This window comes from Cetorhinus maximus, chromosome 21 (assembly GCF_964194155.1).
Source record: "Cetorhinus maximus chromosome 21, sCetMax3.hap1.1, whole genome shotgun sequence".
Classification (NCBI taxonomy): Eukaryota; Metazoa; Chordata; class Chondrichthyes; order Lamniformes; family Cetorhinidae; genus Cetorhinus; species Cetorhinus maximus.
This window is the reverse complement of record NC_135899.1, coordinates 43,850,314-43,863,665: the sequence shown is the minus strand read 5'-3', so window position 1 is coordinate 43,863,665 and position 13,352 is coordinate 43,850,314. Positions and strand designations below refer to the sequence as shown.

Here is a 13,352-nt window from a genome sequence, read left to right as displayed (position 1 = left end):
CACTGGGGGACAGTTCCTGAAGGTGCTAACTCTCACTGGGGCCATGCCTGAAGGTGCTGACTCTCACTGGGGTACACTTCCTGAAGGTGCTGACTCTCACTGGGGGACAGTTCCTGAAGGTGCTAACTCTCACTGGGGCCATGCCTGAAGGTGCTGATCTCACTGGGGGACAGTTCCTGAAGGTGCTGACTCTCACTGGGGGACAGTTCCTGAAGGTGCTGACTCTCACTGGGGGATAGTTCCTGAAGGTGCTGATCTCACTGGGGAACAGTTCCTGAAGGTGCTGATCTCACTGGGGGACAGTTCCTGAAGGTGCTGACTCTCACTGGGGGACAGTTCCTGATGGTGCTGATCTCACTGGGGTACAGTTCCTGAAGGTGCCGATCTCACTGGGGGACAGTTCCTGAAGGTGCTGATCTCACTGGGGGACAGTTCCTGAAGGTGCTGACTCTCACTGGGGGAGAGTTCCTGAAGGTGCTGACTCTCACTGGGGGACAGTTCCTGAAGGTGCTGATCTCTCTGGGGGCAGTCCCTGAAGGTGCTGACTCACACTGGGTACAATTCCTGAATTTGCTGATTCTCACTGGGGTATTTAGGCCTAAGGCCTGCAGATACTAAGGTTTGCAATTTTTGCACTTTGGTTCTGTTTTGCTCTTGATTTTCAACCTGTACTGAATATTTGTGAAGTTATTTTGTCCGCTTTGATTTAAAACTAACTGTTATTGTGCTTTAAGTCAAATAACTAATCAATATTAATCAGTAGTCATTTTAATAACTGTAGATGTGTTTTCCCAAAATCTTGTTTATCATACTTGCATTTGCTGCTGGTATTTGGTCTACATCTTTCAAGCCTGGTCTACTAAATTAAAGTTGTCTTTTGTTTATCAGAAGTGCTTTTTCTTACTGCATTCGATAACACAGGTTCCATATGCCAGGTCAATGAATAGACTTACACATGTGGTCAACTATGGTGTGGAATCAGGAGATCGAGTTTGATTGATGGACATACAACCTGACTGATGGCAGATGGGAGGCACCATCAAAAGATGCGAAAACCATTTGAATATGGCAAAATCTATGAAGCCTTGTCGTGCCTCAGAACTTGGTAAGGACTTATGTTTTCCAGACTCTTGTTTTGAGAACCTCTGAATTGAGCCTCAAAAAGCTGCAATGGTGCCAGAAATTTGACTTAAAGGGGCACTGCTTCCAGGATTCGCTGCTGCAGCAGGAGTGGATTAGTCAGCCTACGGGAGAAATGGCTGTGAACGGACCCACTAACGAAAGTGCCCAACAGTGTAGGATAATTCGGAGACTTGGTGATGTATGAACCAAGAGGAATTTTACCATTTTGGGGAACAGGCAACAGACCAATTTGAGGTTAATATTTATAATACTGTATGTATACTATGTTTGTAAAGTTGTCTTTCTTCTTTTCATTTATATATATCTATATATCTCAAAGTATAAACTGTTTTTTTCCTCCCTTTCTTTTTAAAAATATTATCTTTCTGTCATTTTCTTTAATCATTAATAATTATTTATTAGTTGTCAAATAAAGATTGTTGTTTTCATGCATTGCTTGGTATTGAGTTACTCATTCTTGCTCGTCCAGAGTACGGCACCTAACTTAGGTGAGACTTCACAAGGGATTCTCAACCGTTTACAGGTACACTTCCTGAAGGTGCTGACTCTCACTGGGGGACAGTTACTGAAGGTGCTGACTCTCACTGGGGGACAGTTCCTGAAGGTGCTGACTCTCACTGGGGGACAGTTCCTGAAGGTGCTGATCTCACTGGGGGACGGTTCCTGAAGGTGCTGACTCTCACTGGGGGATAGTTCCTGAAGGTGCTGATCTCACTGGGGGATAGTTCCTAATGGTGCTGATCTCACTGGGGGACAGTTCCTGAAGGTGCTGACTCTCACTGGGGGACAGTTCCTGAAAGTGCTGATCTCACTGGGGGATAGTTCCTGAAGGTGCTGACTCTCACTGGGGGACAGTTCCTGAAGGTGCTGACTCTCACTGGGGGACAGTTCCTGAAGGTGCTGATCTCACTGGGGGACACTTCCTGAAGGTGCTGACTCTCACTGGGGGATAGTTCCTGAAGGTGCTGGCTCTCACTGGGGGACAGTTCCTGAAGGTGCTGACTCTCACTGGGGGACAGTTCCTGAAGGTGCTGACTCTCACTGGGGGACAATTCCTGAAGGTGCTGACTCTCACTGGGGGACAGTTCCTGAAGGTGCTGACTCTCACTGGGGGACAGTTCCTGAAGGTGCTGATCTCACTGGGGGACAGTTCCTGAAGGTGCTGATCTTACTGGGGGACAATTCCTGAAGGTGCTGACTCTCACTGGGGGAGAGTTCCTGAAGATGCTGATCTCACTGGGGGACAATTCCTGAAGGTGCTGACTCTCACTGGGGGAGAGTTCCTGAAGATGCTGACTCTCACTGGGGGAGAGTTCCTGAAGATGCTGACTCTCACTGGGGGAGAGTTCCTGAAAGTGCTGACTCTCACTGGGGGAGAGTTCCTGAAGGTGCTGACTCTCACTGGGGGACAGTACCTGAAGGTGCTGATCTCACTGGGGGACAGTTCCTGAAGGTGCTGATCTCACTGGGGGACAGTTCCTGAAGGTGCTGATCTCACTGGGGGATAGTTCCTGAAGATGCTGATTTCACTGGGGGACAGTTCCTGAAGGTGCTGATCTCACTGGGGGACAGTTCCTGAAGGTGCTGATCTCAATGGGGAACAGTTCCTGAAGGTGCTGATCTCAATGGGGGACAGTTCCTGAAGGTGCTGACTCTCACTGGGGGACAGTTCCTGAAGGTGCTGATCTCACAGGGGGACAGTTCCTGAAGGTGCTGATCTCACTGGGGGACAGTTCCTGAAGGTGCTGATCTCAATGGGGGACAGTTCCTGAAGGTGCTGATCTCAATGGGGGACAGTTCCTGAAGGTGCTGATCTCAATGGGGGACAGTTCCTGAAGGTGCTGATCTCAATGGGGGACAGTTCCTGAAGGTGCTGACTCTCACTGGGGGACAGTTCCTGAAGGTGCTGATCTCACTGGGGGACAGTTCCTGAAGGTGTTGACTCTCACTGGGGGACAGTTCCTGAAGGTGCTGACTCTCACTGGGGGACAGTTCCTGAAAATGCTGACTCTCACTAGCAGATTTCCTTCCTTAAAGCGTATTTGTGTACTTTTGAGTTTTTACTCTCTTCTAACAGTTTGATGGTCAATTTCACTGATTTAATCTGAATAAAGATTTTGAAACTTGAATTCAAGTTCTCAAGCAGCCATATTGGGACTTGAACACGCATGTGAATCTAAAAACTCAATCATAACACTACCATATCCCTCGATATACATATATAAGTATCAATACCTATTGACATATTATTATCCATACATATTACGTACATTCATCCATATGCACAAACATTAATATATACACATGCTTCAGAGCTATCTTCTGTGAATAGCAACTCAGAGCAGACACTTTTAGTGACTTTCCCCATTCCCTAGCTCAGAAATCCTGGAAGCAGTTTCAGCAACACCCAGTAATATTTTAGCTACAATCAGCTTGCTGAAGAGTGGAGGCCATGGGAATGAGCCTGTGAACTTCAGTGTGTTGTGCTATCCACCTCTGCTCCATTATATATTTCTATTTTCTGGATATGAGGAAATGTGGAAAGTCCATTTACTGTTGTCATTCCCACATATCTACACAAACCTAGAATTTTATTAACACCAATTGCATCTACGCTCAGCAGTACGTTACCTGGTACAGGTCTTCCCCAACACCCTTTATTTTCATCTCTTCCTCGTTCCCATTAGATATCTTTCCTCAAATATATATACCTGCTATAATCCACCCACTGGCCAGATCCCCATTTCCCAAAAACTTTCCAAAAACAAGATCAGAATACTGCACCTTAAATGATCTGTGAAAATAGATTGGTGAATAAAGTTTGGCCAGCCTTCCCCTCCCCTGTGTATTTTGTTGGGAATCTGCAGATTTGGATCTGATTAATAGATGTTTGGAGATACTTACAGCTCCTCCCTGGGGACCAGCAGGTCCTGGAATTCCAGATCTTCCTGTTACTCCCTACCACAAAAGGGAGAGAGAGATAGGTTTATTGATTTTTCCGTAAACATATATCCTCCATTCTCCTTTATAACCAACATCAGAACATTCCAGCCCTGTTACCATACACTGTCATTCATGGGGTATGCGAAGACGAGCGGAGGGAGGATGCATTGTTGTCGCTGTGTTGTCCTCAATCATTTAAGGGTTGCTGTTACTGTTAGAAGGGATACTGTCCTCATGCAATTCTGTGTTAGCTACCAAAGGTTTGACCCATTGCCAACGGTGTAAGTCACTAAGGAACATATAATGTAACTTTTTCTTGAGGTAAGTAACAGAGCATTTCTCTGGTCCTTTTCCTCTCTTGAAACAGGAAACCATCTTGAACCAGTCAGTGTGAGAATTTAAGGGAGAAGCCAAGGGTTGGAAAAGCTTATTTGCCTCGTTGAACTTATCCTTCAAGTACTCCAATTAACTTTCAGCTCCATTCTAAACTTCACTCCTGGCCAACTCCATGACCTTACCTGTTTTTCCAAATGTTCACCACAATCCCCTTTAAGTTGTTCCTAATTTCATGTTATGTCTACTGGTTCTAGGAACCTTGAAGAAATTAATTTTGCTTTCTTTAAACTATTTAATACTTTTGTAAGCTCAATGAGGTCCCTTTCAACTCTCTTTCTCTCTCTCTTTACTGTAGAGTAAATGAAAAATCATTAATGGAGACAACATCTCTTTAATAACACCATGGATTCAAAAGGTGTCCAATGTCTTGACAACAAAGAAGCTGGGACTCTGACCACTAAACCCTGAATGTAATTTTAATCAATGGAATGAAAGAACATGCATTTATATAGCAATTTTCACAACCTCAGGGCATCCCAAAGCACTGTACAGTTCATGAAATATGCTGTGACGTGTAGCCATTGTTGTAATGTAGGGAAGCATGGCAGCCAATATGTGTAAACAAGATCTCACTAACTGTAATGTAATAATGACCAGTAATGACTGGTTGAGGGATAAATATTGTCCAGGATACCAGGGAGAACTCGCCTGCTCTTCTTCGAATACCCATCTGAGAAGCTGACAGGGCATCGGGTTAACATCTCATTGGGAATTTGGCACTTCCAAAAGTGCAGCATGCCCCCACTACTGCACAGGACTGTCAGCCAAGAGTATGGACTTCAATCTCTGGTGTAGGACTTGAATCCACCCTTTTGTCTCAAGAGAGAGATCTGCCCACTGAGCCAGAGTTAATAGAGATCAGGTCATTGATACAATCTGAATTTCCCCAACGATTTCCATTTCCGGTTCATTTGCACACAAGGGTCTTGTTTTTTTCACCTTCTCTCCTGAAGGTACCAGCTCAGAAACTCACCGGAGTGGAAGTAAGTCATCTTCAATTCCGAGGGGTACCTAAGAAGAAGAAGAAGACAGAACCTCACCCCAGGGGGTATTCTTTATGTGTGAGTCATTATCCTGGATTGTGCAGGGAGCTCCCAGCCAAGGTCAATCTTGTCCTCACCCACATCCCTGCATGCACACTTGCAAGGAGTAGTCAGTGAATAATGATCAGGAGCAGGCTGATTATTCCACTCCTTAATCCAACACACTGAGCGAACTGAAGCAATTTTCGCTTAGATTAGCTATTTCTCATTCATTCTCACGTGTGGGCATTTATTGGCCATACCTGGTTGCCCTTGGTGGGGTTTAATCTGCAAGCATTGCAGGCCGTGTGATGAAAGTACTCCCACAGTGCTTCTAGGTAGGGACTTCCAGGATTTTGATCCAGTGACAAAGAAGGAAGAGTGATATATTTCCAGGTCAGCCTGATATGTGACCTGGAGGGGAACTTTCAGGTGGTGGTGTTCCCATGCATCTGCTGCCCTTGTCCATCGAGGTGCTGGAGGCTGTCTGGTAGAAGGTGCTGTTGAAATAACTTTATGTGTTGATTCAGTGCATTTTAGTACACACTGCTGCCACAGTGCACGGATGGTGGGCACTCACTCAACATAGGCCAAGGATAGAGCCTGACACCAACACAGGCTCTAAATGTTATGTAGCATGGTCAATTCATTGAATGACATGTGCCTTTTAAATGTTTTTGCATAGCTTGCATGTGAAGTAACTAAAGGAGGTCAACTGTATGCAATTTAAAGGGCACAATGCCAGTTACCCTCTGCTTTGAGGTTCCTTGAGTGATAGGTTCTGCCACTAGGTAACTGGGGAGGGCCATGGCTGGTAGACTTTAGTGAGAAACACCTAGAAAACTTGTACAAAAAGTGATTGAGGCAGCACAAATATTGTCTTTAAACTACACACAATTGTTCATCAGCTAATCACTTTGCAAAAGGAAGAGAGATAGTTTAAGATTGCAGCTTCTACACTCTCATCAGGTTTTTCCACTGATATTAATAAATGAAGGAAAATATTGATTGAAAACAGTGTGTGTGCTTTCACATTGATCCAGTAGAATTTGTGACGCTGTGTAGAGGTTCACATTGATCAGGAACAGTGTACGTGACACTGTGGGGCTTCAATTTAACTTAGAACAGAGTGTGACATCGTTGAATTTGTCATTAATCTATTCAAGAAAGGAAAGAGAGTAAACTTGGAACTACAGGCCAGTTAACCTGACAACAGTCATTGGGAAAATGCTGGAGATTAGTTTTAGGGTGTGTTAACAGCACTTAAAAACCATAATAGGATTAGGCAAAGTCAACATGGTTTTATGAGAGGAAAACAGCGCTTGTCAATTTTATTATTGATTTTTCAGGATGTAACAGGGTAGTTAAAGGGGAACCAGTAGATGTGGTATATTTGGATTTTCAAAAGGCATTTGACAAGATGCTACATAATAGGTTATTACACATGATAAGGACTCAGGGATTAGCATGGATGAAGGACTGGTTAACCCATGGGAAGCAGAGAGTTGGGATGAATGTGGCATTTTCAAGTTGGTAGGTGTTGTAGGGTGGCCAGGTTGTACTATTAATGATCGAGTTGATCTCAGAAACTTCTTGGGTGGAGACATTAAGTTTATTTATAATATACTCAGCAGCAGCTACACATGTGCTTTCAACTCCAACTCTATCTCTACATTGACTGCTGAGGTAGCCCACACTACTCTCCGATTGGTTACTACAGATCATGTGATCTCTACTAACAAGTATTATTCTCAAAGGCACATTACACACTAAATAAAACCATAATTACTACATTCCTCCCCTTTAACTTGGCTATACATATTATATTTACAAGTACACATTTTTCAAGACAACATAATATTTACACTGGGTAAGGAATTTACAAGTTCAGTCTTTCAGGTGGTTTCCTGGTACGTGTGGAACGTGGCTGCTCCACAACTTCAGATTCTTTGTCAGGAACCCCCTTTTCTGGAGTTGCCTGAACATCAGGTGCTTCAGTGGGCACTTGCAGTTCTGTATCCTCAACTCTTACAGGAACATCAGACATGTCTGCCCTGGGTTCAGTATCCTCAACAGGAAACGTAGACCCGGTCATGATCACTGGTGGAACCAAATCTTGATGATTTGTCTCTCTCTTCCTTAAATGATCCACGTGTTTACAGATGATCCGGCCTTCCAACTCCATGTAGTAATATAGAGGCCCAGTCATCGCACTTATTTCACCCAGCAACCACTTTGGTCCTTCCCTGAAATTTTTCACGTCTACCGGCTCTCCCACGGTAAATTTCCTCTAGTGACTATGCCAGTCGTGTCTAGTTTTTTTACTTCCCTGACTCTTTTCCACCTTCCCCTCTAAATTTGGCATTATTAAGCTCAATCTCGTCCTGAGACGGCGTTTCAAAAATAACTCCGCAGGTGTGATACCTGTTGTTGTATGAGGGGTAGTTCTGTAATGAAAAAGAAAGTGTGCTAGCTTGGTTGCCAAGGTATCACCAATTAGCTTTTTCAAGCCTGTTTTGAATGTTTGAACCGCCCTTTCAGCCAGTCTGTTTGAGGAAGGGTGGTACAGTGCAGTTTTCACATGAGTGATGCCGTGGAGGCTGATAAACCATTGAAACTCAGCACTTGGAAATGCAATTCCGTTATCAGAAATAACTACATCCGATAGTCCATGAATGGCAAAACTCTTGATGTAGTTTCTCAATTGTAGCGCCCGACTTTGGCGACTTCACCTCATATACATCCAACCATTTTGAATGAGCATCGACAACGAGCAGAAACATTGTTCCCAGGAAAGGTCCAAAGTAGTCAATGTGTAATCGCACCCGGGTCTACCTGGCCACTCTAATGGGTGTAATGGAGCTGTTACTGGCAACTTTTGCAGTTGCTGACATTGCACACAGTGTTTTATTAAACTCGCTATCCATCCCAGGCCACCACAGATAGCTGTGTGCTATGGTCTTCATTCGGGAAATTCCTGGACTTTTGTTCAATTAAAAGTGGCTCCTTTCCCTTTGGAGGAACTATCACTCATGCACCCTGCAATAAGATGCCGCCCTGGCTAGTTATTTCACGTCTTCTGTTGAAGTGCGGTTTCATTTTGTCAGATATGGGCTCCTGTGACCAATCATGTAGCACTTGTTCTCATACTTGAGATAGGATTGGGTCCTGGCTTGTCCAGTCAGGGAGTCTAAGAAATTTAACAGTAAAACAAATTCCTGTGGAACTGGGACGTGCTCATCATTTTCTTGTAAAGGCAAATGACTAAAGGCATCGCTGTTTGCAATTTGATTGCCAGGCCTATGTACGAAGGTGTACTTTTATGCTGCCAGAATTAAGGCCCTATTAGTATTTCTGTATCTTCTTCCTGTGTGTTTTCTTCTTTCTAGCGCAGACTTTAATTTCAGCCTTCTTTTTGACTTCACTATTGCCCAGGCTTCTCTCAGATGCAAGCTCAACTTGTCTGAGCTCAGTGGCTGAGTCTCCCAAAAATTTATGATCTCTCTGCTTCTTGGAAAATTCTGCGACTTTTGCTTAAAAGCCTCTTTGGCTTAATTTAGCTGATTCTTCAGTTCTTTCATCTCTTTTTTGTAGTTGTTTGCTGCCTCCTGGAAACCTGAACATCATTGTGTCTTCTCTGCCAACTGATTCTTCAGTTTGTTCAGAGATGTGTTGAATTCTTTCTGTTTCTCTTCATACTTTTCCAGAGGTACAAACTTTGACCTGAAGGAATCGTCTAGTGTGTGAAGGTCTTTCAGCAGGTTTTCTTTTTTCCTGTGTAGGTTGCTCACCTCGTCTTGAACTCTGTCATTAAGCAGGGTCTCTTTGAGTTTCTTCTGCTTTTCTTCCAGGTTTTGGTTTAAGACAGCCTGCATTTCTTCAGGTTGTTGAGTCCTTACACACTCCTTTTTCAGAACAGGAACGCTTCCAGCTTCCTTTTGGAATCTCAGTGGCCAATCAAGGTTGATTTCCCTTAGCCAATTTCACCCTAGAAGGCTTAGTCCTCCGCCTCTCAATATCAACACTGGTAGGTTTGCCAATTGGCTTCCACAATGGACAGTTGCTCTTGCTTATGCCTTTTACTTGAATGTCTTCACCTGTACATGTTTTTAGCTTGGCAGCTGTTTGTTCTAAACTTAATTGATGTTCACCAAAATTCAAATATCTGAAGGCATGTTCCCCAATTACTGTAGCGGCAGCTCCTGTGTCTACTTCCATTCTAACAGGTTTACCATTTACTTTCACTGTGACAAATATTGGTTCTGTCTTTCCAACTTTCAGATTAAACAATGAGTAAATGTCTGAATTTGTTATTTCAGGCTCTTCTACATTGTAGATTTCATTGGGCTTCTTCTTTTGTTCACAAGCCTGCTTGAATCTTTCCTTGCACTGCCTCATCATATGTCCGTTTCTGTGACAATAGTAGCATTCAATTTTTTTAAACTGCCAATCGCTAAGAGACTGTTAGGAATGTTTCCACCTCTATTAAAATTATTCTTTGATTTAGCTGCTAAGCTATTTTTCTTTATTCTTTGGCTAGCTGTTTCCCGCATCTCGGTTTTTCGCACTACCTTTGCTTGAGGTTATTCCGCCCAATGTGAAGGACGGTGCCATTTTGCGCACCCTGTATTGCTTTTGAATCTCTTACTGCGATTTCTATGACCAGCACCATCTCTAGCGCCTTCTTGAAATCCAGATTCACTTTGGGCAATAATCTTTTCTGGATAGTGTCCTCTTTCACATCACACACTTAACAATCTCTGAGCATGTCGTTCAGAATTGTACCAATCTCACAATGTTTTGTTTGCTTCTTCAAATTTCCTACGTAGCATGCAATTGCCTCACCCGGGGCTCTATTTTGCAAATTAAACCTGAACCTCTACATTGTGACTGAGGGCTTTGGTTGAAAATGACCCTTCATGAGGTCCAGCAATTCATCGAAATTCTTCGAATCTGGGGCACTGGGTGCCATCAAACTTTGAATCAGACTATACATTTTGCTCCCACAAGTACTCAAGAGGATCGCTCGCCTCTGCTTTTCACCCGAAATCTTGTTCGCTTGGAAAGAAAAGTGACGCGTTCTATGTATTGAGACCAATCGTCTGCAGCTGGTTCAAAAGGATCAATTCTCCAAAATTGTGGCATTTTGAGAGAGGATAACTTCTTTAATTCTAATAGAGCTTGCTACTTATAATCACTGGGTGAGGTACAGCGCCGATTTCTTTTTAATTTGATTTCTTCTGTTCAATCCTATTTTATCCTCGTCACCAGTTTGTTGTAGGGTGGCTGAGTTGTACTATTAATGGTAGAGTTGTTCTGCAAACACTTCTTGGGTGGAAACATTAATAAGTTTATTTACAATATACTCAGCAGCAATGACACGTGTGCTTTCAACTCCAACTCTAACTCTGCACTGTCTACGCTGAGGTAGACTGCATTACTCTCCTATTGGTTACTACAGATCATGTGATCTCTCCTAACAAGTATTATTCTTAAAGGTACATTACACATTCAATAAAACCATAATTACTACAGTAGGCTGTGACTAGTGGAGTGCTGCAAGGATCAATGCTGGGGCCTCAGCTATTTATATTCTATATTAATGACTTAGATGAAAAGACAGGAAGTATTGATTCTAAGTTTGTTAGTGATACAAAGTTAAGCTGTGAGAAGGACCCATGGAGTCTGCAAAGGAATATAAGCAGTTTAAGCAAGTGGACAAGAAGGTGGTAGGTGGCGTATAATGTGGTGAAATATGAGTTTATTCATTTTGGTAGGAAGGATAGAAAAGCAGAATATTTTTAAATGTTGAGAAGCAATGACATTTTCAGAAAGATTTAGGTGTCCTTATACAAGAAGCACAGAAAGTTGGTGACAGCAAGCTGTTAGGCAGGCAAATTGCACGTTGACCTTTATTACAAGGGGTTTGGAGTACAAGAATAAAATCTTGTTCCTATTCTATAGGTCTTCTCTGGGATCACACCTGGAGAGTTGTGCATAGTCTTGGTCTCCTTATGTATGGAAGAATATATTTATCTTGAGGGTGATACAGCGAAGGTTCACTAGATTGGTTCCTGGGTTAAGAGGGTTGTCCTATGATGAGAGGTTGAGTAGATTGGGCCTATATTCTCTGCAATTCATAAAATTGAGAGGTGATTTCATTGAAATGTATAAGATTCTGAGGGGACTTAATGTGGTAGATGCTGAGAGGTTGTTTCCCTTGGTTGGATAGTCTAGAACTAGGGGCCAAAGTCTGAGGATAAGGGGCTGGTCTTTTAGGACTGAGATGAGGAGGAATTTTTTCACTCAGAGAGTTGTGAATCTTTGAAATTCTCTGCCAGAGGCTCTGGATATTCAGTCATTGAATATATTCAAGGGTGACATCGACAGATTTCTGGACTCAGGGAATCAATGGATATGGGGATTGGGTGGGAAAGTGGAATTGCGATCAAAAATCAGCCATAACCTTATGGAATAGCGGAGCAGGCTCGAGGGGCTGTATGATCTACCGCTGCTCCTATTTCTTATGTTTTTAGAATAGTGTGTGACAGTTTGTAGTTTCAAATAGCTCTCATAAGTAAATTACCAGATGGGAGTGAATTTACCCACTATGCACAGCAGCTGACACTGAGACACACACACAATACCAGACAGAAGTAGACCTTTCCAATTGCAGAGACACAAGCACATAATCTAGACGAACATTTTGTTGGGTCCATATGACATGAAAAGAAATCCAAAACTTTATTCTTTTGCCATGTTTAAAAAAATGGACTTGGCTGAACCAAAAAGATGGCTGCTATAAATCACATGACCAAGGACTGGCCCTTTGTTCTGGGAGCTACCACCAGGAGTTACAAGAACAAAAGAAGTCCTCTCTCAGCCTGTGGAATCTCATACCTCATTGTACAGACCCCGTGAAATCAACAAAAGCAGAGGAAGTGCAGACGAACTGGCTCCTCCAACCTGAACGATCACAAAAGAGAGTGATCAAAACTCAGTATGCCTGTAGAGCTGCTAACAGACTCATCTCACACCTGGGACTGTCCAGGTCCATTTCAAAAGTAGACCATTGAGGGAACAATGGAATTCTGACCAGAAGCACAGAAACTGATTGTTAAGCTGCAATTAACCATTAATGGGCCATGTCACATGACCCAAGCCTCTGGTCTTTTGGATAGTTTTAACATTGCATCTTTGGCCTCACAGGCAGACTGCTGTTTTAACATCAACTGGAAGGGATTGCAACTGCCCTAGCTGAGCTAGCAGCCGATTGCCACCTCTCAGCTCCTTGAAGACTGCTTGATTTTTAAAAGTCTCTAATCAATGCCTGCTAAGCAGTCTAAGCACAGAAAGCCCATCGTATTGCAGCGTTATTTGTTTCAAGGATTTTCATGTGGTCGTCTCCAACCAGAAACTCATCAGGACTGAACTCAGCCACAAAGAAAATATCCTCTGGGCTTTGACTTCTCAGACTCTGGAAATCATGTGAACTAATATTCAATTCTGTGGTTCTTGTACTGTTAATATCCATAGTTGCAAAATTCTCTTTTCTATCCTCCCCGCCCTCCCCCCCCCCCACCGCCCCCAGCCTTACTGTGTGTGTGTGTGTGTGTGTGTGTGTTGTGTGTGTGCTTGTGTGTAGTAGAGTAGAATGTTGTGAACACTCCTCTCCAGGGTTTTGAATATGAAGTAAATTAACCTTCTAAGTTAATCATAATGCCACTTTGCTGCGAGTTATTCATAAATTAGATCACACAAACCGAGGGTTTGGGAAAACATGCCACAGCATACTTTAGAAATAATTCAAAGTACCTTCTGCTTATGGACAGTTGTTGAGGAGAAAGG

General features: G+C 43.2%; 1 protein-coding gene across 1 annotated transcript in view; it reads right to left on the bottom strand.

Annotated features, from left to right (window-relative positions):
* Nucleotides 1-13,352, bottom strand: part of col9a2 (procollagen, type IX, alpha 2) — a 173,372-nt gene that overhangs the window by 64,634 nt on the left and 95,386 nt on the right. The window contains exon 19 of the mRNA XM_078566890.1: nucleotides 4,048-4,101. Within this exon, the coding sequence (XP_078423016.1) occupies nucleotides 4,048-4,101 (54 nt within the window). The remainder of the gene's footprint in view (nucleotides 1-4,047; nucleotides 4,102-13,352) is intronic.